The sequence below is a fragment of the Sinocyclocheilus grahami genome, unplaced genomic scaffold, assembly GCF_001515645.1.
Source record: "Sinocyclocheilus grahami isolate Dianchi unplaced genomic scaffold, SAMN03320097.WGS_v1.1 scaffold150.1, whole genome shotgun sequence".
NCBI classification, from domain to species: Eukaryota; Metazoa; Chordata; class Actinopteri; order Cypriniformes; family Cyprinidae; genus Sinocyclocheilus; species Sinocyclocheilus grahami.
This window is the reverse complement of record NW_015505329.1, coordinates 1540364-1565832: the sequence shown is the minus strand read 5'-3', so window position 1 is coordinate 1565832 and position 25469 is coordinate 1540364. Positions and strand designations below refer to the sequence as shown.

At 34.8% G+C, this 25469-nt stretch overlaps 1 protein-coding gene across 1 annotated transcript in view; it reads left to right on the top strand.

The window, feature by feature from the left end:
- LOC107592172 (thrombospondin type-1 domain-containing protein 7A-like) overlaps nt 1-25469 on the top strand; it is a 158669-nt gene that overhangs the window by 76958 nt on the left and 56242 nt on the right. The window contains exons 6-12 of the mRNA XM_016281573.1: nt 1856-1900; nt 4020-4223; nt 11539-11733; nt 16696-16924; nt 22758-22873; nt 23113-23248; nt 23669-23772. Of these exons, the coding sequence (XP_016137059.1) occupies nt 1856-1900; nt 4020-4223; nt 11539-11733; nt 16696-16924; nt 22758-22873; nt 23113-23248; nt 23669-23772 (1029 nt within the window). The remainder of the gene's footprint in view (nt 1-1855; nt 1901-4019; nt 4224-11538; nt 11734-16695; nt 16925-22757; nt 22874-23112; nt 23249-23668; nt 23773-25469) is intronic.

Here is a 25469-nt window from a genome sequence, read left to right as displayed (position 1 = left end):
GTGAGCATAACATGCATCTTTCAAAGAAAAAAAAAAGTCTTTCAAACCCCAAAGTTTTGTCAGGTAGTGTATATTAATAAATAGCAGGGCCTCGTTAGGTTTTTCATCTATTTTCAAACAGCTACCCAGATCCCAGATCATTCTCATGCTTGAAGCTAAGCCTGTCCGCCTGGGTTTGTCAAAGAAGGCACAGACTGCAAACTTTGATTAGACAGAAAGTTTGCGCAGAAGGTCTAGACCATCTGGCATGTAAACAAGGACAACCTGTGCTGTGTTATGTTAACTTAGATGATGGTGCATTACACTGAAATCTGTCTCTTCATTAATTTTGGGAACATGCAGCACCAGAAGAGCTGAACGAGGTGAACTGTCATTTCCAGAGTTCAATCAATTATTTTTGTTGAAGGTCTGTGGCGCAGTCTTTCTTCTTGTGCTTTTTTAGTTGACAATTTGTGTGTGTGGAGAGCATTTTGTTTTGGAAATCTCTAGGGAGCAGAACTCACCACATATGAGCATGGAGAGCTCTACGAGAAGAGTTTACCTTGCTTTGATGCAAACGCAGCAGTCATGTCACCTGTCACCCATCAAGCCGACAGGAAAGTCCTGTGTTAAAACATTAATGCACCGTTTTTGTTTGTGTTTTTGAATTTGTGTTTTACCATTCTTTTCCACACATACTGGTTCCAGACAGGATCTACAGACTTGGCTTGCATTTTCTACACTCATTTGAGGACTATTCCTCTGAGAGGACTATTTTAGATTGATTTTGTGTGTGTGTGTGTGTGTGTGTGTGTACCTACCATATTTTGGGGACAGATTTGTACCCAAAAGTGAGCAAAACCTGACAAAATTGCAAAAAACCTCCATTTGGGGACATCCTCATTTGTAAAACTGGTATAAAAATAAAGTAAACAAGGTTTTTTTTTTTTATTGTAAAAATGCAGAAAGTTTTCTGTGAGGGGTAGGTTTAGGTTAAAAAGTGTGGAACTATCTGTATATAAAAACAATAGAAGTATATGTAATGTCCGTGTGTGTGTGTGTTTAATCTTTATTTTAAAGTAAGTAATAGATATCACATTTTTATTTTATTTTATTTCAGGTGAATAGGGTAAAAAATGTAACTAATATATTACCATACTTCCCCATTTCATTACATTTATGAACTGCAAACATTTTTTGTATTACAAGTGGGGTTTTTTTTAAACTCGATATATCAGAAAATACTGTCAACAGCCAGAATTAAAATACATTTTCTCCATGTTTTTAGGATTAAGTGTTACCCAAGTGGAGATTTCTAGCAGAAGAAAAAAAATCCCATTTTGAGAAAACAAATTTAAATATATGTATTGTAATTAAAATGTGCAGACGAAAATATATTTTGGATGTTTTCTTTCCACTAGTTCTTCTGAAACGTGTTATAAAAAAACCAAAGTTCCCAAAATCTCAAAATTGAATGAAAAATACAATGATATTGCCTTATTTAAAAACATTTTATTTTTTTATTATTTTGTTTATTATTTTAATTTATTTCATTTTTGTCATTAATTTTTCTTTCATTATTGTCATTATTTTATATCTTATATTTTAGATTATTGATAACTGGGAACGTTATCAGATTAGTTCAAATATGTAAAAAACAAACACGTGCGTTCAAATTATGCAGAAATCTGTGGAGATTCCGGTTTTCTCCTGTTTTTCCTTTGCCGTGATGCAACAGCAAATCAGGATTCTTCGGAACGTGTTTAATGTTGCCATTTGTTGTTTCCTGCAGTTACATAAACCTAATTGTCCGTCATGTGTGGTGCTCATGTGGGAGTGTTATTGCAGTGTTTTAATGCATGTGTTTGCGTTACAGCATCAAAACCCGTCAACGTTCTGTTCTGCAAGGGAACGACTCTAAGTACCGGATTTAAGATTGACTTAATTTGTGCAGTCTGAGGTATTTGAAAACAGCCCCTGATCTTTTAATCTTTAAAAAGCTTTTTGGGGTATATGGGTCATGTGGCCCTCCCACCTGCCTTATTCATTTGTTTGGCACTATTTTGATGACTTTATTATATTACCTGCCAAGAATAAGTCAGGGACTGTGTTGCATATATTTTAAAATGTGCTTTCTTATTACATCTTAACCTGTTGTTACAACCATATGAGTTTGGGTTGAGACCCAGGCTAAAAAAGGTTGCAGTTTATCCATTGACTATTGCAAAAGAGGCTATAACTGGGTATTCCTTCACTTTGAATTTGTGGTTTTTGATTTGTCACCTTTATTCAAGTCACCTTTATTTATATAGTGCTTTATACAATACAGATTGTGTCAAAGAACAAAATATGGCCTGTGGTTTAATTTAGTAGAAGAGACTTTCACTTTTTTGTTCTACACTTAGTCCTATAAGTTCCAAAAGGTGTTTTCCCCCCCAGAGATGCCACAAAAACATTTTAGATTCTCCAAAGAACCTTTAGAGATCAGATCTTTAAAAAAAAATCTTAGTGTGAAGAACATTTTAATAATCTAAATAACCATTTTCCCTTATAAAGAACCTTTTGTGCAATGGAAAGATTCCATGGATGTTAAAGGAACCATAGATCCATATTGAACCTAGATGCAAAGAACATTGTGAATATAAAATACAGTCAAATAAATGTGAATTTTGAAGCTGCTTTGTAAAGCAAAGTGCTAACAAACTGCCACATATTTCAGAAAAACTGCAGCTTCATGCCTAAGGTTTTATGGTATGAATTTATGTTATTGAACAAAACAGATGTTTTTTTTTAATTTAAAAAAATTCTGTTCTAAGAGCATAAACTGAACAGCTCTATAAAACATGAGGGGCTTCTTTGTTTACTGCTTATAAACGTTATCACAATAATGGAACAAAACACCAATTCGTTTTATAAAAATCGCAAAACTGTGTTGGTATTGTTGGAGAAACATGCTCGTTTTAATATGAAAGACTTGCAGCTTCGTTCAAAGAATATTTGGATATAAACATTTAATATCTTATGTCAATAATTCACTCCTGAATTCTAAACCTCAGGCGCCATCTTAAAATTAGTGAAGGCAGAGTGAAGAAAAGGATTATGCGGGAAGCATTGGCTGTGGCGCGAGACTGGCATACATTGAGTAAAAAAGCCAACGCTTTCCTTTCGATGATCGAGTCATGAGTTTGTGCCCTTAACTCTGCAGCGGCGGTTTTGGATCACTAAGTTACACTATTTAGCCGGCTAAGCTAGTGGCTGTGCATACTGTTTAGTGCAGATTCAATTCAAGTTTATTTGTATAGCGCTTTTCACGATACAAATCGTTGCAAAGCAACTTTAGATAAACATTGCCGTTTTAAAACAAGAAAATCAGTGCAGCAGATGGCACGATAAATGTCTCAAAATGTTAAAAAATAATGCGTAGTGTTAAAATTGACTGTAAATGGTAGTTAGCTTCTGCAAAACGACATTGTTTATTATAGGAAGTGATAGCCCAGGTACATTTTCATATCACCATATGCGTGTAATGTGACATTGACTTTTCGCTTGCATTTACGTTAACTAGTGTATTTGCTTTTTTATTATTATTATTATTATTTATTTAATGATTTAATGATTTTGAATTTTTTTTTAAAAACTTTGCTTTGCTTTTGGACTGAAATGTGAATTGGACATGTGTTTTGTAAGAAGTTATTATTATTATTATTATTATTAAATGATTTATTTAATGATTTTGAATTTTTTTTTAAAAACTTTGCTTTGCTTTTGGACTGAAATGTGAATTGGACATGTTCTTGAGAGTTTTGTAAGATCCACCCTAAAAAATAGATTCAACGAAAGGTCACACACTTCCACCACAATTCGCCCTAGGACAAGTTGGTTAACAGTAATTGTGTGTAAGGTCATTGAAAATGACATTAGATGCTACTTAGTTTAATATTTTGTCCTACTCCAGTGACATTTTAAGTCTGACTTACAGTAAGTGTTCACTCTGTGTATGGACCTAACTAATAAACCTTTTCTGTCACGTTTATTTGCAGGTTTCAAGTTCAGACGACGTACGATCACTAATTACCCCACAGGTGGCGAGGGGAACTGTCCTCATCTGGTGGAGGCCATCCCGTGTGATGATCCCAGCTGTTTTAGCTGGCAGCTGGTCAAGCTAGAGGAGTGTATCCCTGAAGAAGACATGGACTGTGGAGAGGGAACGCAGACTCCACAGGTCCGCTGCATCAACAGCGAAGGTATTAAATACTGCTCAGGTCAGGTTTACACTGTAAAAAAGATCCTAATTTTAACAGCTAAAGACTGTAAAATTGCTGCAGTAAAAACCAATTGGTTAACGATAAGTTCCTTTACAATATATGGTGAACTGTAATAGATCTAACAGGACATTTTATGTCATTTTAAGGTAAAATACTACTAAATGTAAATTTTTTGAAAGTCATTTTATAGTTAACAGTGGAAAAAATTTACATTGGTATTTCCAGAATGTATCTGCTATGCACATTAGTACAATCTATTTTTCATTTATTTATTTTATTCTATTCTTTGCTTATTTTAATAATATTTGTATGTATTTAACCTCTTTTTAACCCTATTTAACCTCTTTTTTTATTTATTTTATTCTATTTTTTATTTTCAATTCAATACACTTTATCGATTTATTTATTTTAATCCAATTTTTACTTATTTTATTCAAATTTTATTTATTTTAAACATATATATAGTTCAGTCATGAAACTCTATATGTAACTGATGATATTCAGAGTTAAACGACTTGGCACAAGCTGATTGGTTCATGCTGCATATGCAGCCAATGAGCTTACTGCCTTGCATTTATATGGCTGGCTAGCATTCACTTGAGATTCCTGCAGCGCGCTTTCAGATTTCTCTGAAACGCTCCACCTTCCCCAGCTCCACCTGTATAGATCTGCTACGGGGTTATTTTATATGCTATTTGTGCAGTAGCAGCATGTCTTAAATACTCACGGCACCGTATCGCCGTATGCATTGGCAGTAGCAAGTTCCTGTACTTGCTTGCAGCAGCAGCAATAATCTACAACTACAGCAATAACCAACAGCAGCAGCAGCAGCGTAGCAGATCTGTTCCGCCAAGACCAAATACATTAACACTGTTATATCCATCACCATGCTAAAATGTTCCAAGAGTTGTCATGATTTAAATTTAATTCATTTTACTGTAAATTTAAGCCCACTCTGTAAAACGTATTATTTCTACTATATTTTTTTATACAGCTGCTATTTTTTTACCGTAAATTTTACTTTTAATTTTTTTTATTTATTGTTTTTTAAGGGTGTACATCATCATGTGTTGATTCAGATGGGTTTGGGATCTCTGTATTGATGTTGTTAATGCATGCATTATGAATCATGTTTAATTCAAACTGGATTACAATCACGTATATCTATGAAACTGTCAAACCTCCTAAGGAAAAACTGGTCCAATCCGAATAGGGCTTAAGAAAACTGCAACTGGAGCATGTGGTCTTTTTCCAAAAATGCTAAAATAATCTCTTGCGTGAAGCTTGCCAGATGATTATACTGCAAAAGCAGGCCAGTAGATTCTCACTTGTGTTATGAAGGCTTCTGCGGTGGATGTCTTTAAAAAGCAGGATTGATTTTGAATCTGTAATTAGCCTCTGGGAATTCAAACACTATCCTGGTGGAAGGCAGCCGTATCTCGTCTCTCAGCTGGTGTGTTTGGAACATTTTTCAGCTGGAGCTCTTTACAGGGTTAATGCTGCAGAGAGCAGAGGAGTGTAAACATGCTGCTAATGGTGATCGTGTCCTCCTACAGCTCAGCTCCTCAATAAAGACAATCTCAGCCGTATTTATTTTATTCTATTTTTTATTTTCAATTCAATACACTTTATCGATTTATTTATTTTAATCCAATTTTTACTTATTTTATTCAAATTTTATTTATTTTAAACATATATATAGTTCAGTCATGAAACTCTATATGTAACTGATGATATTCAGAGTTAAACGACTTGGCACAAGCTGATTGGTTCATGCTGCATATGCAGCCAATGAGCTTACTGCCTTGCATTTATATGGCTGGCTAGCATTCACTTGAGATTCCTGCAGCGCGCTTTCAGATTTCTCTGAAACGCTCCACCTTCCCCAGCTCCACCTGTATAGATCTGCTACGGGGTTATTTTATATGCTATTTGTGCAGCAGCAGTATGTCTTAAATACTCATGGCTCCGTATCGCCATATGCATTGGCAGTAGCAAGTTCCTGTACTTGCTTGCAGCAGCAGCAATAATCTACAACTACAGCAATAACCAACAGCAGCAGCAGCGTAGCAGATCTGTTCCGCCAAGACCAAATACATTAACACTGTTATATCCATCACCATGCTAAAATGTTCCAAGAGTTGTCATGATTTAAATTTAATTCATTTTACTGTAAATTTAAGCCCACTCTGTAAAACGTATTATTTCTACTATATTTTTTTATACAGCTGCTATTTTTTTACCGTAAATTTTACTTTTTATTTTTTTTATTTATTGTTTTTTAAGGGTGTACATCATCATGTGTTGATTCAGATGGGTTTGGGATCTCTGTATTGATGTTGTTAATGCATGCATTATGAATCATGTTTAATTCAAACTGGATTACAATCACGTATATCTATGAAACTGTCAAACCTCCTAAGGAAAAACTGGTCCAATCCGAATAGGGCTTAAGAAAACTGCAACTGGAGCATGTGGTCTTTTTCCAAAAATGCTAAAATAATCTCTTGCGTGAAGCTTGCCAGATGATTATACTGCAAAAGCAGGCCAGTAGATTCTCACTTGTGTTATGAAGGCTTCTGCGGTGGATGTCTTTAAAAAGCAGGATTGATTTTGAATCTGGTAATTAGCCTCTGGGAATTCAAACACTATCCTGGTGGAAGGCAGCCGTATCTCGTCTCTCAGCTGGTGTGTTTGGAACATTTTTCAGCTGGAGCTCTTTACAGGGTTAATGCTGCAGAGAGCAGAGGAGTGTAAACATGCTGCTAATGGTGATCGTGTCCTCCTACAGCTCAGCTCCTCAATAAAGACAATCTCAGCCGTGCCTGGAGAGACACTTGTATATTTGACCGGCTAAAGACTTGCACTAGCTGGTAAATTGTCCTCTTCAACGACAGCAAGGCTGCATTTATTTGATTTATTGATCACAGGAATAAATTACATATTACAATATGTTCAAATAGAAAACATGCACTTAAAATTGCAATAATATTACACTGTAAAAAATCTGTAGTTTTTACAAAATAATACTGGCAGCTGTGGTTGCATGAAAAACAGAAAAACTGTAAACACATTTACAGAACAAACTGTAGATTTCACAGTATAAAACTGTAATTTACCAACAAGAAAATGTGAGTGTAAACTAGTACATTCAACAATGCACACTGCTACTAAAATCTGTTTTGTATCTTTAACATAAATTGACAATCACCATAATAATGCAGGTGGCAAAAGAGACAGCAATATGAAGAATCAGTTCATCACAAGTAGTTTTTCCACAAGCTGAAGTATATACTAATATATAGAAGACACAGAGTCATTCATGCAAACACTAAACACCATCATGGTAACATACACAACACTTAAATAATGCAATAAACATTCATTAAACAACAGAAGATGTAACATAAAACCCACATGTACATAACTGATAACAAACATGACCAAACTATTAAGAAACATGATTATTTAAACAAAATACTTTCAAATGTGGAGTGTCACGCTGTGAATTCTGGGAATATCAATTTACAATTTTTTACTGTAAATTATATGTTGATTTGTTCTTTTTTACTTCTAAAAATTGTACAATTAATAGCATTTTACTGTAAAATTAAATGAAATGTCTGGTTAGATCTTTTACAGTTTTTCCCTGTATATAGTACAGTAACTTACTGTTAACATATGAACTTTTTTTCCCGTAGCGTTTTTACAATATTTTACAGTTAAAATTACACACATTTTTTACAGTGTAACTGTTTTCTCTTTAAACATATTGTAATATGTAATTTATTCCTATGATCAAAGCTCATCATTACTTCAGTCTTCAGAAATCTTTCACAAATCAATCTAATATGCTGATTTGAAGCTCATTTTTCATTATTATTGCAGTAGTGCTGTTTAATATTTTTGTGGAAACTGCAATAAACTTTTTTCAGATTCTTTGATGAATAGAAAGTTCAAAAGAACAGCATTTATTTGAAATAAAAATCTTTTGTAACATTATAAATATCTTTACTGTCACTTTTGATCAATTGAATGTGTCCCTGCTGAATAAAAGCATAAATTCTTTCAAAACAAAAATAAATAAAACAAATAAAAATCTCACTGACCACAAACTTTTAAATGGTAGTCTATATTGGCAAACTGACACTTAAAATCAGCTTGGTGTAATAATTGCAAAAAATGTCTTTAATAGGTCAATCTCGTTCTGAGAAAAGGTCTTGTATTTGGTTTGCCATTTTATTATCTTATGTCATGAAATTCACAATGTGCTGTCAGATTTGATTGGTGTGGTTCTTTTTTTAATGGATCGTTTGAATCGAATGTAGCAGTCTGAATTGGGCATTTATTTGAAATAAAAATCTTTTGTAACATTATAAATATCTTTACTGTCACTTTTGATCAATTGAATGTGTCCCTGCTGAATAAAAGCATAAATTCTTTCAAAACAAAAATAAATAAAACAAATAAAAATCTCACTGACCACAAACTTTTAAATGGTAGTCTATATTGGCAAACTGACACTTAAAATCAGCTTGGTGTAATAATTGCAAAAAATGTCTTTAATAGGTCAATCTCGTTCAAGGTCTTGTATTTGGTTTGCCATTTTATTATCTTATGTCATGAAATTCACAATGTGCTGTCAGATTTGATTGGTGTGGTTCTTTTTTTAATGGATCGTTTGAATCGAATGTAGCAGTCTGAATTGATCAGATGACTCACTTCCTCACTGGAATGAATTGAATGATTCATTGAATGCCCAAATTGAATGCCCAAATCAAAAATAGAGAAATCAGTGCTATGTTATATTGTTGAAAGTAATTTTAAAAATGCTACTTTGTAAGTTAGGTGAAACTTAAATTATTACTTATAATTATTAAATTATTAGTCTTATTACTTACTGACAGCATGTAGTTAAAGGTGACATATGTAATTTCTGCACCACAGCAGAGACTCCACATGAAATAATGATTGTTTTCAAACATGTTTCACACTGTCTGCCATTGGCCGAGTAAACAGATGAGCTCACAACCATTGGCTGCTGTGTCAGGATGCTAAAACAAACAGAGCAATGTTTTGACAGCCACAGGGTCACGGCGTTCTGACAGTCTTCTGACACGTCTGACAACTTGTCACCCCTGTTTCTCAAGTCTAAAACACCTTGTTAGTCCTGCTAAATACTCCATGTTCTCAAAGTTGACAGCTTCTTGCATTTTTTTTGTGCAATTGATCTGGGAAAACTGTCATAAATTTGGGAAAAAAGTTATGCGTGATGGTCAGTTTTCATATCTAAAAATGCATGAGATCTCAAAATAATCATTTCTCAGTTTTCTCTGGCCAAGAACCGTATAACTGATATAACTGAACTGTTTTTATGAGCAGGTTTATCTGCAATAGCTGATACCAAAGCAATAGACATAACTCAAAATATTCAGTATCTTTCAAATATTCATTGTTGGAAAATTTGGCTAATCCTCTAAAGTGCTCATTGTACTAACCTGGTAGCTTGCAAACCCTTGGTTTCAAGGCATGCTGGTACAAAGAGCTTGTTTTTCTCTCAGACTTGTCTAAAAATATACTTGTCTAGGACCATAATGGACGTAACAGTGGATGCTTCCAGAAATTGCATATGTAATTTCTCACAATTTTGCCATATGTGGGCTCAGTATATTCATGGAGAGTCTGAAAAGATAAACCATCACAGCCTCTACTAGGAAACATCTGTTGTTTTCAAGAAATCCCTCTATGTCACGTGACCACTGTCATTTAGAATCTGCCATGTGATATGACGTCTATGAAATAATAATAACATGCAATAATGTTCTCTAGCATCTGTCGCGTGAGCAATTGAACGCCTCTCTGTAGCCGCACGCTGTGGCAGATTGATTCCATCACGCACTGATTAAAATTGATCTGCTAGTTGTTTTTTTACAGCCAGACTTGCATCTGCTTCGCTCCGACTGTCTCGGCGAGTGACACGTACAATATTGCTTCACAAATGGCCTACGGTTCTGACACAGATCGATGTAAATATTGTATCGCTGTCTGCTACAATTGTCCCTGCTTTTGATGGAAATATTTATTGGGTGTTTGTGGCTCAGTGCTCAAGCAGAGAGCTTTTTTTGTTTTTTCTCTTCAGCGTGTCACTGAGCTAAAGCCAAAACCAAGCTGATACTCATCAGATTTGGCTCAAAGTAAAAGGTTTGATAAAAACCCTTGAGAGAGGCTGTGCGTTGTAATGAATGCTGCCAAACACAGACACGCTGACAACAATTGCACATGTTTTGTTTTTGCCCGTCCTTCAGAACCATCTGTATGATTGCTTTCTCCAGTTTTTAGGATGGCACTGTTAAAAGCCTGTCTGGGTGAATCATATTTTGCATAAAGAAAATGTTGCCTAATTGTTGGTCCATTAACATAATTTGAATTGTGACGTTTATTGTCATGACAGTTAAGAACATTTTACGCCATCATTTTCATTACCATAATGCATCTGGATGCTTTTTGGTATCTCCCTTATTTCTCAATGGTGATTCTCATGAGTATTTTTTTTTTTTTCATTTTTGACAATATTATATTTAATATATTAATATTTAGTATATTTTATATTTACTTAATGTTCACTTTAATCTTGTTATGTTTTAATATTTTATATTTTTTAATCTGTTTAATTTAATATTTAAAATTGTAATATTTTATATGTTTAATAATCAAAAATCAAAGGCAATACAATAAATTCTACATTGGTGTATGAATAAATACGAATTAAGTGATTCTTTTTTTTTTTTGCATTAAATAGATTTTGTTGCATTTACAGTATTATTGCAAGAATGATGTGAGAAAAAAATACATAATTGTTGTGCAATTAATGCATGCAAAAAATCTAAAAAGTTTTCAAATAGGCTTGATTGTCTTGCCTTCTTGCTGCTTTTGAAATTTGACATGAATTATAACCCAGACATGTGCTTGACATGTTACGTCAGCTTCTTCCATCTGCTGTACAGTATATAACCTACATGTGAGATCAAATACACTTACACCAGATGATACTATTACATAAATTATGAATTTGTATGTGGATGTTGGTCAAGACCCCCTGGGAAACTGTATTTATTTTTAAGTACTGTTTAACAATTTAGCTTAAATACCTTCATGGTTATAAATATTTTCATCAGCTCATTCTTCAGATGCATCAACGTATCAGTTTTACAGCATGTACAGTAAAAATAATCATGCGAATGGTGCTTAATGAATTTGAAACATGTTTTAAACCCACAAATGTTTTGTGTTTCAGGTACAGAGGTGGAGAAGGAGATGTGTGTGGATGAGGTCTACCCTTCATTTGTGCCCTGTGTGGTTCCCTGCCCTAAAGACTGCGCTCTCAGTCTCTGGACCGAATGGTCCACCTGCTCCCAGACCTGCTCTAGCAAAACCGCCGAGGGCAAGCAGATGAGAACACGAGCCATACTGGCATACAATGCAGGAGAAGGTACAAAAGATTAAACTCGGAAAGCTAAAAACATCGCTAAATTCACACAATACTAAACGGTAAAAATAGATACACATTTTTGGTAAAAATAAATTATAATTATATATGGGTAATACTTTAGATTAGGGAACACTATTCACTATTAACTAGTTGCTTATTAGCGTGCATATTACTAGCATATTGGTTGTATATTAGTACTTATAAAGCACATATTAATGCCTTATTCTGCATGACCATATTCTAGATCCCTTAACCCTACCAATACCTAAGCATAACTCAAACATAACTATTACAAACCTTACTTACTATCAATAAGCAGTAATTAGGAGTTAATTGAGAAAAAACGCTTAGTTAATATATGTAATAATATGTGTTCCCTAATCTAAAGTGTTAGCAAATATATATAAGATTTTTTATGTTTTTTAAAGAAGTCTCTTATGCTCATCAAGGCTGCATTTATTTGAACAATAAACAAAAATACAGAAAGAAAATTTAATATTGTAAAATATTATTACAATTTCAAATAGTGGTTCACTTTCGATACTACACTCGTACTGCGTCTGCTAAGACGCTTTGTGAAAAAGCCTTTTTTTCTCCTGAACTGAAGCCTTTTTTCAATCACGCAGTGAAACTGCACGGCCATTGTTTGTGCAGTGTATAAAAAGAGCTGCACGAGCCTATGGCGCCAAAGCCTGCCAGAATGGGCGGTGCATCTGGCTATATAAGCGGGCGTTCGCCACAGGATTCTCTGATTTCTTCTCCTTCAGCGACAACTACTACTACGTCTCTATGCTGATCCGAAGCCTGCTCGCCGTTGACACGCCTTCGCAGCTGGAATCGGGACCTCTCAGCACGGCTTACCTGCTTCTCCGCCGCTTCAGCGACGCAGCAGTTCCGGTCCTTTTCCCCTGCTGCCATCCGGCGATTCTAAAAAGAGCTTACTAAAAGAGCTTGGTGTTGTTGCAAATGCTGCGCCGTTACTGCGGTTTGTGCAGGTCTCCCCTGCACGCCGATGACGGCCACACGGAGTGCGTTTCACTGCTTGGGGAAATCCCAACTAACGTCGCCCCTTATAGACGGTCGGAACAGCTTTTTGTCAGCTTCGGTAACCACAGCAAAGGGCTTCCGGTCACGAAGCAAAGACTCTAGAGATGGATAGTAGACTCCATCTCACTAGCGTACTCTTTGGGCCTTCAATGCCCCATTGGAGTACGGGCGCATTCAACTAGAGGCATCACCTCGTCTTAGTCATGGTCCAGTGGTGTGTCCATTGCGAATATTTGTGAGGCGACCGTCTGGGCCTCGCCGTCCACATTCGCAAGGTTTTATAACCTGGAAGTCCCGGCCTTGCAGGCCAGGATCCTTTCCGCTTGAAGAGACACGCGCTGCATGAACAGATCTGGCAGAGAGCCCTTGGCCGTATCACACTCAAGCTCTCTGGCATTAGTTCACCTGTTAACTCTCGACCCCTGGGTGTCGAAGTTACAGGAGTACTCTGGAATGATTAACCAGGCCAGGTGTGACCTCGGGAAGCTCAGCCCATCTTAGCCTTGGGTTGTTGTTAACTTCTCTATTGGTATTGGTTGCTTATGGAAGTTATGATACTTTTAGTCATTCCTCTACATTAGCACGGCGTGATTGTACTGTGTTCCCAAAGCGTCTTAGCAGATGCAGTACGAGTGTAGTATCGAAAGGGAACGTACTCGGTTACAAATGTAACCTCGGTTCCCTGAGATACGGGAACGAGTACTGCGTCTGCTAAGATGCTTTAGGAACACAGTACAATCACGCCATGCTAATGTAGTGGAACGACTGCTATGTAGCCGCACGACTCAGTCGTCGCTTCAGTCGGAGTAACCTGAGAATCCTGTGGCGAACGCCCGCTTATATAGCCAGATGCCCCGCCCATTCTGGCGGGCTTTGTCACCATAGGCTCGTGCAGCTACGCTGCCGAGCCATTGGTTTGTTTTTTATACACTGCACAAACCAATGGCCGTGCAGTTTCACTGCGTGATTGAAAAAAGGCTTCAGTTCAGGAGAAAAAGGCTTTTTCCCAAAGCGTCTTAGCAGACACAGTACTCATTCCCATATCTCAGGGAACCAAGGTTACTTTAGTAACCGTGTACGTTTTCTATTTTAATATAGTTTAAAATATATATTCCTGTGATACAAAACTGAATTTCAGCATCATTACTCCAGTCTTCAGTGACACATGACCTAAAACTGTCTGAGGTTCTGATGGATGACTCCAGTGCTGTGACATCACTGACAGTCAGTGTTCCCAGACTCTTAAATCCACTTTATCTGTTCCAGCAAGGCTTAAGTGTCAGTTTACATGAGTGGGCTACTGAGCGTTCAAGACAAAGTGAAACACAGTTCACAGATGCTTTTACTTCTGTAATCAGATGTAATTTAGAATAAAATTCAACAAATGTGATTATTATCCATCAAGAATTAAAATGATTGTGTAAAGTGTGTCTTACATGCCAGAATGGAAGGGATGGGTTAAAAAATAAGGGTCTGAATAAAAACGTGTCTTCCTTTACTCATCCTCATGTGTTTCAGGTTTTGAAAAATGATGCATTTGATTTAATGTTTTTACCATGTAAAGCATGACATATGAAATAATTGTCAGAAACAGTTTATTGAACTAAAAATATATATTTTAAAAGTTTGCATATGTGTTTATGAGTATCATATTTGATGTATCAGGCTTGTATGGCTCATAGAGTATAAGAAAACAATTTATTCAGAGCAAAATATGCAATTTGGTGCAGTTGCTGATATTTATATGGCCAAAAAGTAAGATGAAATTCTGATATCTTGTAATTTAAATCAATGAGATTTATATAACAGTGTAAGGATCCATATACATATTATTTGTCACTTTATATCTCCTAAAAATATGTCTTAGTAAGATGATATTTAAATGCTTAGATCAAATCTCTGTCGTTTCAAAACATATACTGCAATGCAATACCATGATGAACAAATAAACATTCCTCACAAACCTGATGTATTATATTTGCAAGGGTTATTGACGGCTACGTGTTAGAAAGTTCAAAGCTTATCTTACTGTAGCTTTTTCTTTTATCTTCTGTAACTATTTATAATTTATTTTTATATTTTCTGTTTGCATTTTATTTATTAGCAATTTCGTAGTGTTTTGTCATTTTTATTAGGTTTGTTTTCAAATGTCTGTATAGTTCTTATTAATTTTTGTTTCAGTTTTATCAGACTTTTTAAAAAATGGTTTTAGTTTTCATTTTAGTTTTAGTTCATGATGATAATAACCCTGCATACCACATTATACTTGAAGGCTCATCAAAGCCATGATCAAATATTTTTTCAGGACATGTGATAAATGTTTTAACTGATGAAACATCGTTTGAAGAAGTATGATTTTTTTTTAAGTGTCAAAAGTGCCTTGAACTGAAGAATCACCCTTATACGTTTTGGCATCACAAATCAGGGCACAAAATTATAAGAAAGAGCCTTGGTTACCTAGGGTTTAAAGTTAAACAAAGTGTGAAAAGCCCTATTATTACCCTTCAACTCAATGCCCAACATAAACACACTAATCAGCTGTTTAATGGATCTGACAGTCAGATCCAATAACTATAATACTCTGCGTGTTATAAAGTTAAAGCAGGCAGACGTATTCGCTCACTTCTTCTCATAAAGCTCTTCCTTTCCTCTGAGAATGAGAGCGCTTTTATTTACAGGCCCACTGGGCTGCTCTGTCATCTGCAAACCTGTAAATGTCAGCAATTATTTCGACACACCGCGCCGCTCTCCGCCGGCTGCATCGACTATCTGCCACTTGTGAGGAATTAGGAGGTGGCAATTATGTGAAGTGTTTCATCTTAATCAATATTAGAACAAGTTTAAGCGACTGGAGATGACGGCATTACGTTGAGATTTGAGAAAATTAACACTTGACCTTTCCTCGCAAGAAAAAAAACAAGGAAGAAAAGACGTTTCCGTATGCATTTAAAGGCTTATGCAAAATAATTTTTAATTTCAGTACATTTTTAAGTTTTCAGTTGTACTTTTTAACATTTTATTCATCAAATAATCCTGAAAAACATATGGCAGGTTCCAAAATAATATTAAGCAGCATAACAGTTTCCAACGTTGATAATAAATCAGCATATCAGAATGATTTCTGAAGGATCATGTGACACTGAAGACTGGAGTACTGATGCTGAAAAATCAGTCTTGACCTCATTGGGATAAATTAGATTTTAAAGTATATTAAATTAGAAAACAGTTATTTTTGAATTGTAATAATATTACATTTTTTTCTGTATTTTTAATCAAATAAATGCAGCCTTGGTGAGCAGAAGAGATTTTAGAAAACATTAGCGGCAGTCTAAATAAATACTTTTATTCAACAAGGATGTATTAAATTGATCAAATTGACAGTACACTATTTATGTTTCAAAAGATTTCAAATAAATGCTTTTAAGCATTCTAACATAAGTTCTTTTGAATATTCTGTTCATCAAAGAATTCTGAAATTCCTGAGGAGCATATCAGCATATTAGAATGATTTCTGAAGGATCACGTGACACTGAAGACTGGAGTACTGATGCTGAAAATTCAGCTTTGGACCACAGAAATAAATTACATTTTTAAATATATTCAAATAGAAAATTTTTATTTTAAATAGTAATAATATTTAACAATTTTACAGTTTTTTTTATTAAGTAAATGCAACCTTGATGACTTCTTACACAACATTAAAAATGTTACCGATGCATAGTGAATTTCTGGTTATTATTATTTTTTTTTTTTTGTGGACTTTACTTTGATTTTACTGTAGCTGAAGTCTTCTCCTGAGTCAACGTGCACCTTGTCCAGTGTGCAGAACCTCAAGCTGTGGTGGCATGACATGATGCCGACCACGTCTAGTGTAGACACGTGTCAGACCTAATGCATGTCTTCACACTCTTGCAGGAGGTTCCAGCTGTCCGAACACCAGCACCCTGCAGGAGGTGCGGAACTGTAATGAGCATCCTTGCATCATGTATCACTGGCAGACGGGCCCGTGGGGACCGTGTGTGGAGGACACCACTACATCCATAAATTCCTCCTCCAGCGCAGAAAAATCCACCTGCACCGTGGGTGTGCAAACGCGCAAGGTCATCTGCGTAAAAGTCAACGTCGGGCAGGTACCGCCCAAAAAGTAAGTCTACATGCAAGATTAAATTAATGTTTTCCCTTCTCTGAAGGATTCTGTATGTAAATGACCTCTTATATGATTGGCCAGTGTTTTTGCGTGTGAAATTAATAGGATTCTTACAGGTTGTGGATTTGCTGTTTGGTCCAATATAATTGGCATTGCACCATCCTTCAACAACTTCCTTTTTGCAAAGTTGTTGTTAATTGACATTCCAAGTTTCAGAACACTGAACAGCTGCTGATATGTAAACATGGGCAGTCATATGTAGATGTGCTCTTGGTTGAGTAGTTCCATAATATGGTAGAGCATCTTTTTTTTCTTCTTTACATTGTCAAAACTACATAAGAAATAAAATGTTATGTTACATAAATAAAATAAAGTCTACATATAAAAAGTAAGTATATATATATATATATACAGTGCTGCTTTTTACAGTGCTGTTTGTGAACCATTTAGTATTTTCTATATTTCTGCATAAATATGATTCAAAACATAATCAGATTTTCGCACATGTCCTGAAAGGAGACAGCCCGATCAAACAAATGAGAAAAAAATATTTTCTTTGTCATTTATTTATTCAAGAAAATGATCCAATATTGCATATCTGTGAGTGGCAAAAATATGCGAATCTCTAGGATTAGCAGTTTTTTTTAAGGTGAAATTAGAGTCCATCTGTTTAGACGTGTATTCTATCAATGCAATGTCTATCAGGTGTCAGTGCGTGTCCTGTTTTATTCAACGAACATGGATCTATCAATAGTTTGATCAGGTTTGTGGAAGTGAATTATGGCACGAACTAAAGAGATCTCTGAGGACCGCAGAAAAAGAGTTGCTGTTGCTCATCAGGCTGGAAAATGTTTCAAAGCCATCTTTAGTTTGGATTTCATGGATTGTGTACAAATGGAGGAAATTAAAGACCACTTTTACCCTCCCCAGAAGTGGTTGACCAACTAAGATCACTCCAAAGCAGGACGAGGTTACTAAAGACCCCATGGTAACTTCTAAGCAACTAAAGGCCTTTCTCACATTGGCTAATGTTCATGAGTCCACCATCAGGAGAACACTGAACAACCATGGTGTGCATGGCAGAGTTTCGAGAAGAAAGCCACTGCTCTCCAAAAAGAACATTGCTGCTCGTCTGCAGCTTGCTGAAGATCATGTGGACAAGCCAGAGTGTTATTGGAGAAAGGGTTAGAAGCCGGTTGAGACCAAAATAGAACATTTTGGTTTAAATGAGCAGCGTTATGTTTGGAGAAAGAAAACACTGCATTCCAGCATAATAACCTTATACCATCTGTGAAACATGGTGGGGGTTGTATTGCATTATGGCATTATTTTCATGATAAATTCCCATTACTGTAATGTATCTGTATGCATATGTAATATAAATATTAATATATTTTTAAGTTTTTCATTATTTATATATACTCTATATTACTTTTTATACATATATAGATTTCATTTTCATTCTGCAATATAAAATTTATTATTTAAAATAAATATTTATACACATTTATATAAAGAAAAATAAATACATATTTTTTTTAATATAGTTTTTAATGTATATTGTTATGCCACCATATATTATTTATTTATTTAAGGTTGTATCATGGTTTGAGCCTGTTTTGCTGCATCTGGTCCAGGACAGCTTGCCATCATTGATGGAACAATGAATTCTGAATTATACCAGCAAATTCTAAAGGAAATTGGAGGAAACCCACCAATATCACAGAGTTTAAGTGGTTCTGTACTGAAGAATGGGCTAAAACTCCTACAAGTCATTGTGCACGACTGATCAGCAGTTACAAGAAACATTTAGGTGCAGTTCACAAACTTTCACATTTTCATTCTGCAATATAAAATTTATTATTTAAAATAAATATTTATACACATTAATATAAAGAAAAATAAATACATATTTTTTTAAATATAGTTTTTAATGTATATTTTTATGCCACCATATATTATTTATTTATTTAACTTTTTAGGTTTTTATTTATTTATTATTTTTAATCTAATTCATTTTAACATTTTAAAATCATTTTAAATTAAAGTCGGTGCAATACAATAATATTCAATTCCATAATACTGTACTGCATGTGATGCTTAATTGTCACAATGCAAAAAAAATTTGCATTTCCTAAATTGGTCCTAAAAATTAAGCGTTATTGTTAGTTCTGGCAGGTCACGTGAATCAAGCTTGCGTCAGTTGATTCTCAGCTGATCACATCTACCTATAGGAATATGACACCTATCGCGGCATTCCTATATAAGCTCTATTCAGTATTATTCAGCAGCTTTTCAGCTTGCTCAGGAGCAAATTACCCTCCTCCATCCCCAGCTCCACCTTTCGCCACAGTCAGGACTTGGCTTTCTGATATTCCTTGCTGATCAGACTCCTTTATCTTGAATAAAGTGTTACACTTAAATATCATTAAGTACATTAATGATATCTGCCTTGTTCTGTTCTGTTAACCCTAGGGGGGGTATTATTGCTGCTGCATGGCATGGGCAGGGAGTTTTTTGGCCAGAACAGAACCATACCGCCAAACCAAACTTTATGCTAAGTATCTATCATTTTGACGATAGTGGTCCTGACAGAATAGTCTTTATTCATCTTTATACAAAATATAATTTCTACTTTTGTAGTTTTGGAAATATTCTGGACATATTCATGGCAGAATTCATGACATGAATGTAATCTTAATGTTTTGCCATTTCATGTCGCAATATTACCATGTGTTATGATGATGTTATTACATATGGCGTGAATCATACCTCAACTCAAGTGTCTCGGTTAGTGGTGATGGAGAATTGTTCAGAAGAAGATGGATTGCTTGTGTTTGAGTGGCAGATCGTAATTGCTCTACAGATGTCTGCGTGCTCACAAACCCTATCATTCCACTGCAGGCAAACGAGCTGCTGAAAGCCGAATAAACATGGAGTCACATACAGGCTAATTAGCACAGTCATTTTCAGACTGCCTAATTTACTATTGATGATAATAGTGGTAATTAAGATGGTTTGATTCTTTAATGTAATTTAATCACTACTAGATGAGGGACCTCTTGAGGCTTAGCACAAACAAACCCCCTAAAATACATCATTGATCCACTTAGTCGTTGTCCTCCCGACAGTACTTTGTGGAAACAGTAGCAGTGGGTTTTTTGGCACAGACAAATTTAGGCTTAGGTATTATATTGCATTTTCCACTCGCTTTTTTACCACTTCAAGGAGCAGAAAGTTGTGTTTGAGTCTAGACGGCGTAGGTTGCAAAAGTGCAATTTGATGAAGTGTCATATTTTAGGATTGCAAAAAAAAAGAAACCATTTTCAAACATTCCAGTCATTTTTCAATGTTTGAAATGGTGTAGAAAAAGTATTTTTACTCTTTTTTTTCGTGGAAAAGGGCTTCCATACATTACAGAAGTAAAACAATGAAATTAGGTAATTGCGACTGTTTATATAATAATTCACATGTTATTCTCGCAATTCTGAGTTTATATTTCACAATTCAGACTTTTTTTCTCACAATATTCTGAGAATTGCGAGATATAAACTCAGAATTGCAAGATTTAAACCTGTAATTCTGAAGAAAAAAAATCTGAATTGCGAGATATAAACTTAGAATTCTTAGAATTCTAGACATATTCTGATGTAATACATTGTGGAGTTGGGCTGGGCATTATAGCAAAACCAATAAAGCTAAAACTAGTATAGCTAAAAAAAGAAAAGAAAAGTCTTCTTATGATATTAATCTTGATACTTACTGTACTCAGAGGAAAAATACAATTCTAGATCGTCTGGCTGGTACATAATGCAGCCGCGGAGCAGGGGAAATATGATTGGAAGAACAGAAGCATTGTTGTGATGCTGCTGAGCCATACTCTGCAAGGATTCTGATGTAATACATTGTGGAGTTGGGCTGGGCATTATAGCAAAAACCAATAAAGCTAAAACTAGTATAGCTAAAAAAAGAAAAGAAAAGTCTTCTTATGATATTAATCTTGATACTTACTGTATGCATTTGCTTTGAAATGACTTAAAGGGAAAGTTCACAAAAATGAACACCTTTAACATTAACATGTTATATTTTAATAATAATATTATTTATTTATTCATTTATTATTTTTCTCCATACAATGGCAGTCAATGGGGTCCAATGTGGTTTGGACCCCATCATTGTTCAAAATATATTATTTTGTAGAAAAAAGAAACAGGTTTGGGACAACATGAGGGTAAGTAAATTATTTTTTGGGGAACTATCCCTTTAAAAATATATATATTTTTTAACAATACTGTGTCTTAATTTAGAAGTCAAATACTGTAAAAGACATCAAATGCAAGAGTGAAATACTGAAAAAAATCAAGTTTATGCTTAAAACAAGAACAAATATCTGTCAATGATGTATTAAAACCCTTTGAAATTAGTACATTTTTCTGCGCTCATTGGCATATATTTGTTCTTGTTTTAATCATAAACTCACTTCATTTGGATAATTTTCTCATAAAACAAGACTTAACTCATTTTGCTTCTCAAGTAAATGTACTGTATCTTGATATAAGAATCTTTAGATATTTGCTCTAGGAAATATATATATATATATACGTATATGACCCTGGACCACAAAACCAGTCATAAGGGTCAATTTTTCGAAATTGAGATTTATACATCATCTGAAAGCTGAATAAATAAGCTTTCCATTGATGTATTGTTAGGATAGGACTATATTTGGCTGAGAGACAACTATTTGAAAATCTAAGGTTGCAAAAAAATCGAAATATTGATAAAACCGCCTTTAAAGATGTCCAAATGAAGTTCTTAGCAATGCTTATTACTAATCAAAAATGAAGTTTTGATATATTTACAGTAGGAAATTTACAAAATATCTTCATGAAACATGATCTTTACTTAATGTCCTAATGATTTTTGGCATAAAAGAAAAATCAATCGTTTTGACCCATACAATGTATTTTTGGCTATTGCTACAAATATAACCCAGCGACTTAAGACTGCTTTTGTGCTCCAGGGTCACATATATTTATTTGTAGGGGTTAGGAGCAAAAGTATTCAACATACATACAAAAGTAAGTTTTGAGGAGATGTTTTTTCAAACTTTGGTGTTGCTAATACAAGACATTTACTTTGTTATTCCTTACAATTTCTTTACTTGGTCTTAAACTTTAAAACGTGAATACATGCCATGTGGAGACTAAATCTGAGAGTTGATTTGATGCTTTGAAGTAGACAGTTTAAAGTGATTCACAAAAATGACTCCATTCTAATGCCGTTTTTCTAGTTTTCTGAGATGCGATGTGCATTTCAGTGCTGACTTGTAAACCAGTGAATGTAATGCTTTACAAAAAAATTGTTATTGAAGGATGGAGCAGTTAAAAACTATAATGTGTGCAACACAGCCCTGTTACTCATTTCATATGCGAAGATAGTGTTTCTCAAAAATCTTACAGGCACAAGCACAGCAGTAATGGCCTGTTTCATTCGAAGGTCAGAGAGGAAGAGCAGAAAATGGTGTGAAAACCTTGACTAAAACAGCCAATGCTACTCAGAGGAAAAATACAATTCTAGAAAACATCCATTGGAAGACCTTTTTTGGCCGGGAAATGTAAAGTGAAAGTGTTTGAATTCATGTGTGCTCCGGTGACCTGCAGTACTTAAGTCTGATAATGAATCTCGTTTAGATGATTGGGTCTTTGGTGAAAGTGCGACACAGGGCTTTCTGTATCCACCTGCTTCCTGTGATCAAAACACATGTGCGTCACACTTTCTTGCGTTGAGTGTCCTGGTGTTCTTTCAGTGTGTCTGTTTGATGTTTTAGATGTCCTGAAGCCCCTCGCCCAGAATCAGTAAGACCCTGTCTGCTGCCGTGCAAGAGAGACTGTATCGTCACTCCCTTCAGTGAATGGACAGAGTGTCCCACATCCTGTGAAACAGGTACACCACATCCATTCTTTTATCTTTATATGTATAGTTCCATCCATCCATCTCTGTCTCTCTCTCTCTCTCTCTCTATCTATCTGTCTGTCTGTCTGTCTGTCTGTCTGCCTGCTTTTTTCATCCATCCCAAGTATTTAACAATAATAACCATGACTGCAACAGCAGAAATAAAGTATCATGCACTATACAATGCAGTATAATTAATCATGACATGAACTGAGTATTTGAAATGACAGGTACAAATGCGCAGAAGAATAAACAGTTTCGCTATCGAATGATCATCCAGATGTCAGCTAATGGAGGTCAGGAGTGTCCAGACGTCCTCTATGAAGAGAAAGACTGTCCGACTCCATCTGTCTGTCCGGGTTACAGGTACACCTTCACCCACAAGAGCTGCCTCTGCACTCATCAGCTATTCTGTGCTGGATTTCACATTTATTGACATTCAGGATAGATTTTTTTACTAAAACTGACCTTCTCGAGTAAATAAAGATATGTACACTTATGTAAAATTATGAATGAAGATTCTATCATTATATGCTCAACTTAGTCATTTAAAACCTGTATGCAGCTTTTTTTTTCTTGGTAGCGAAATGGTTAATCCTGATGAAAAGAATGAAGTTAAGTAAAAAATGTTATCAGATTGTGGGCAGCTTAATTCAAATGAGTTAATTTTCCAAGACAGTGGGTTTCCTGATATTTTTTCAAGTTAAGGCAGCTAATTAGGATTTCCAGTGCACTAACTGATCAACCTCTACCAATAATTAGAATTATATCGCTTTGAAATTGCAGGTGGAAAACGCACAAGTGGCGTAAATGTCAGCTGGTCCCATGGAGCATCCGCAGAGACAGTAAAGGAGCTCAGGAGAACTGTGGAGCTGGAGTCCAAACTAGAGGTACGTCGGCTGTCATGTGCACCATGAATCTCCTGACCTCTGACCTTTCACCCTCTTACACACTCACATTCACTAAGCACACAGTATTCTTGCACGACAACAACAAGTCTTATTCACTAACCACCCGCAATGGAGAATTACAGCGTGCAAAATGCATTCAACACAAAATTTGTGCATATTTGCATAATTCCTTTAATCGGATACTAAAGCAACTCAGGCACAATTTATTCTATCTTAGTGATTTCCCACCACAGTATCCAAATACTGTTTCTCTAGCTGGGAAATCTTATGCAATAACCATAAATTTGGTATAATATCTGATCTAAGATCTCCTCTTGAATCTGTGAATTGCTTTCTCTCATTTGCATTCTGCTTTATTCCTCAGATTCTGTCGCTTCCAAAAATCTATATTATTTGCACTTTTCCAGTTGAAGTCGGCGAAGTGTTTTCATAATTGTTTTATCCACAGTTGCCTTTTCGTTACACTTTTCTTTATTTTTCCAGTTCTTTTAGACATTCCTGTCACTCGTGAGGCAGTGGAAGACTTTATTATGAATTCTCTTGGTATAGATATTGGTCTGACAAGGGCTTCCATCACACTAGACTTCACATTTGCCCTTCAGTGCATGTCAGGAGCAGGAGCAATCCTTCAAACTCTTGATCTGATTGCTGTCGACAGTATGGAAGGGCGTCGTTGTGTTGGCGTCATCACTATATTGAACTCTATAGAGGCCTAAAGTTTGACCTAATGGTTCCCGTTTACTTGTCCTCACATCACTTCTTAATAGATTAAACAGCCTCACCGGAAAGACAACAGCTTTACAGACCTGTTTTAGAGATGTAGTAGCTTTCTGAACCGTTCATGTTGAACTCTTTAGTGAGACATATTGTAACTGTTTTTTAATAGATTAAACTGAGTTATGGTGACAAGCTTAATAGTGGTGCATATACTATTAAGCAAGTAAACATATTTTTTTGTTTATTTTATATTTTATTTTATTTGATTAAGTATTCACATGTAACAAATAATTTTTATTTAAAAAAAAAAATTTTTGTACCAGCCATTCCTAATATAGTATTTATTCATTACATTATTTAAATATAATGTATCATTTCTAAAAATAAAAAAAGCCTTTTAAAGCTGATAATGTAAGTGCTTGAAGCATTTAAAACTTAAGCAATAATGTTTTTTATTTTATTGTATATTATTTTAGTTTTTATTTTACATAAATGTACATAATGTGTAAAATAATTTTATGTATTTGACATAATTTTAACATTAAGAAAGTTATCGGCTATTGGTATTGTCCATAATTTCTTTCTGTCAGTGAGTTTAATGTTATTTCCCTTTTTATTTTGAACAAGCTTTATCATCAGATTTGCACAGTTATAAAAAAAACATGGGGAAAAAATTAAAAATGGAAATTATGAATATATCGTAATTATGAAAACTTCTATAGTAAATATTAATGTTTTTTATGTTCTGCTATGTAATATTTTAGATATTGTCTTATTGGACTCTTTAAAATTGTTTTTATCCGCATTTTTAAATCATTTTAATTCATATATATACATATACATACATGTGTGTGTGTGTGTGTGTGTGCATACATTATAACATATTATAAATTATTACTCATATTATATATATATATATATATATATATATATATATATATATATATATTATTTTTTTT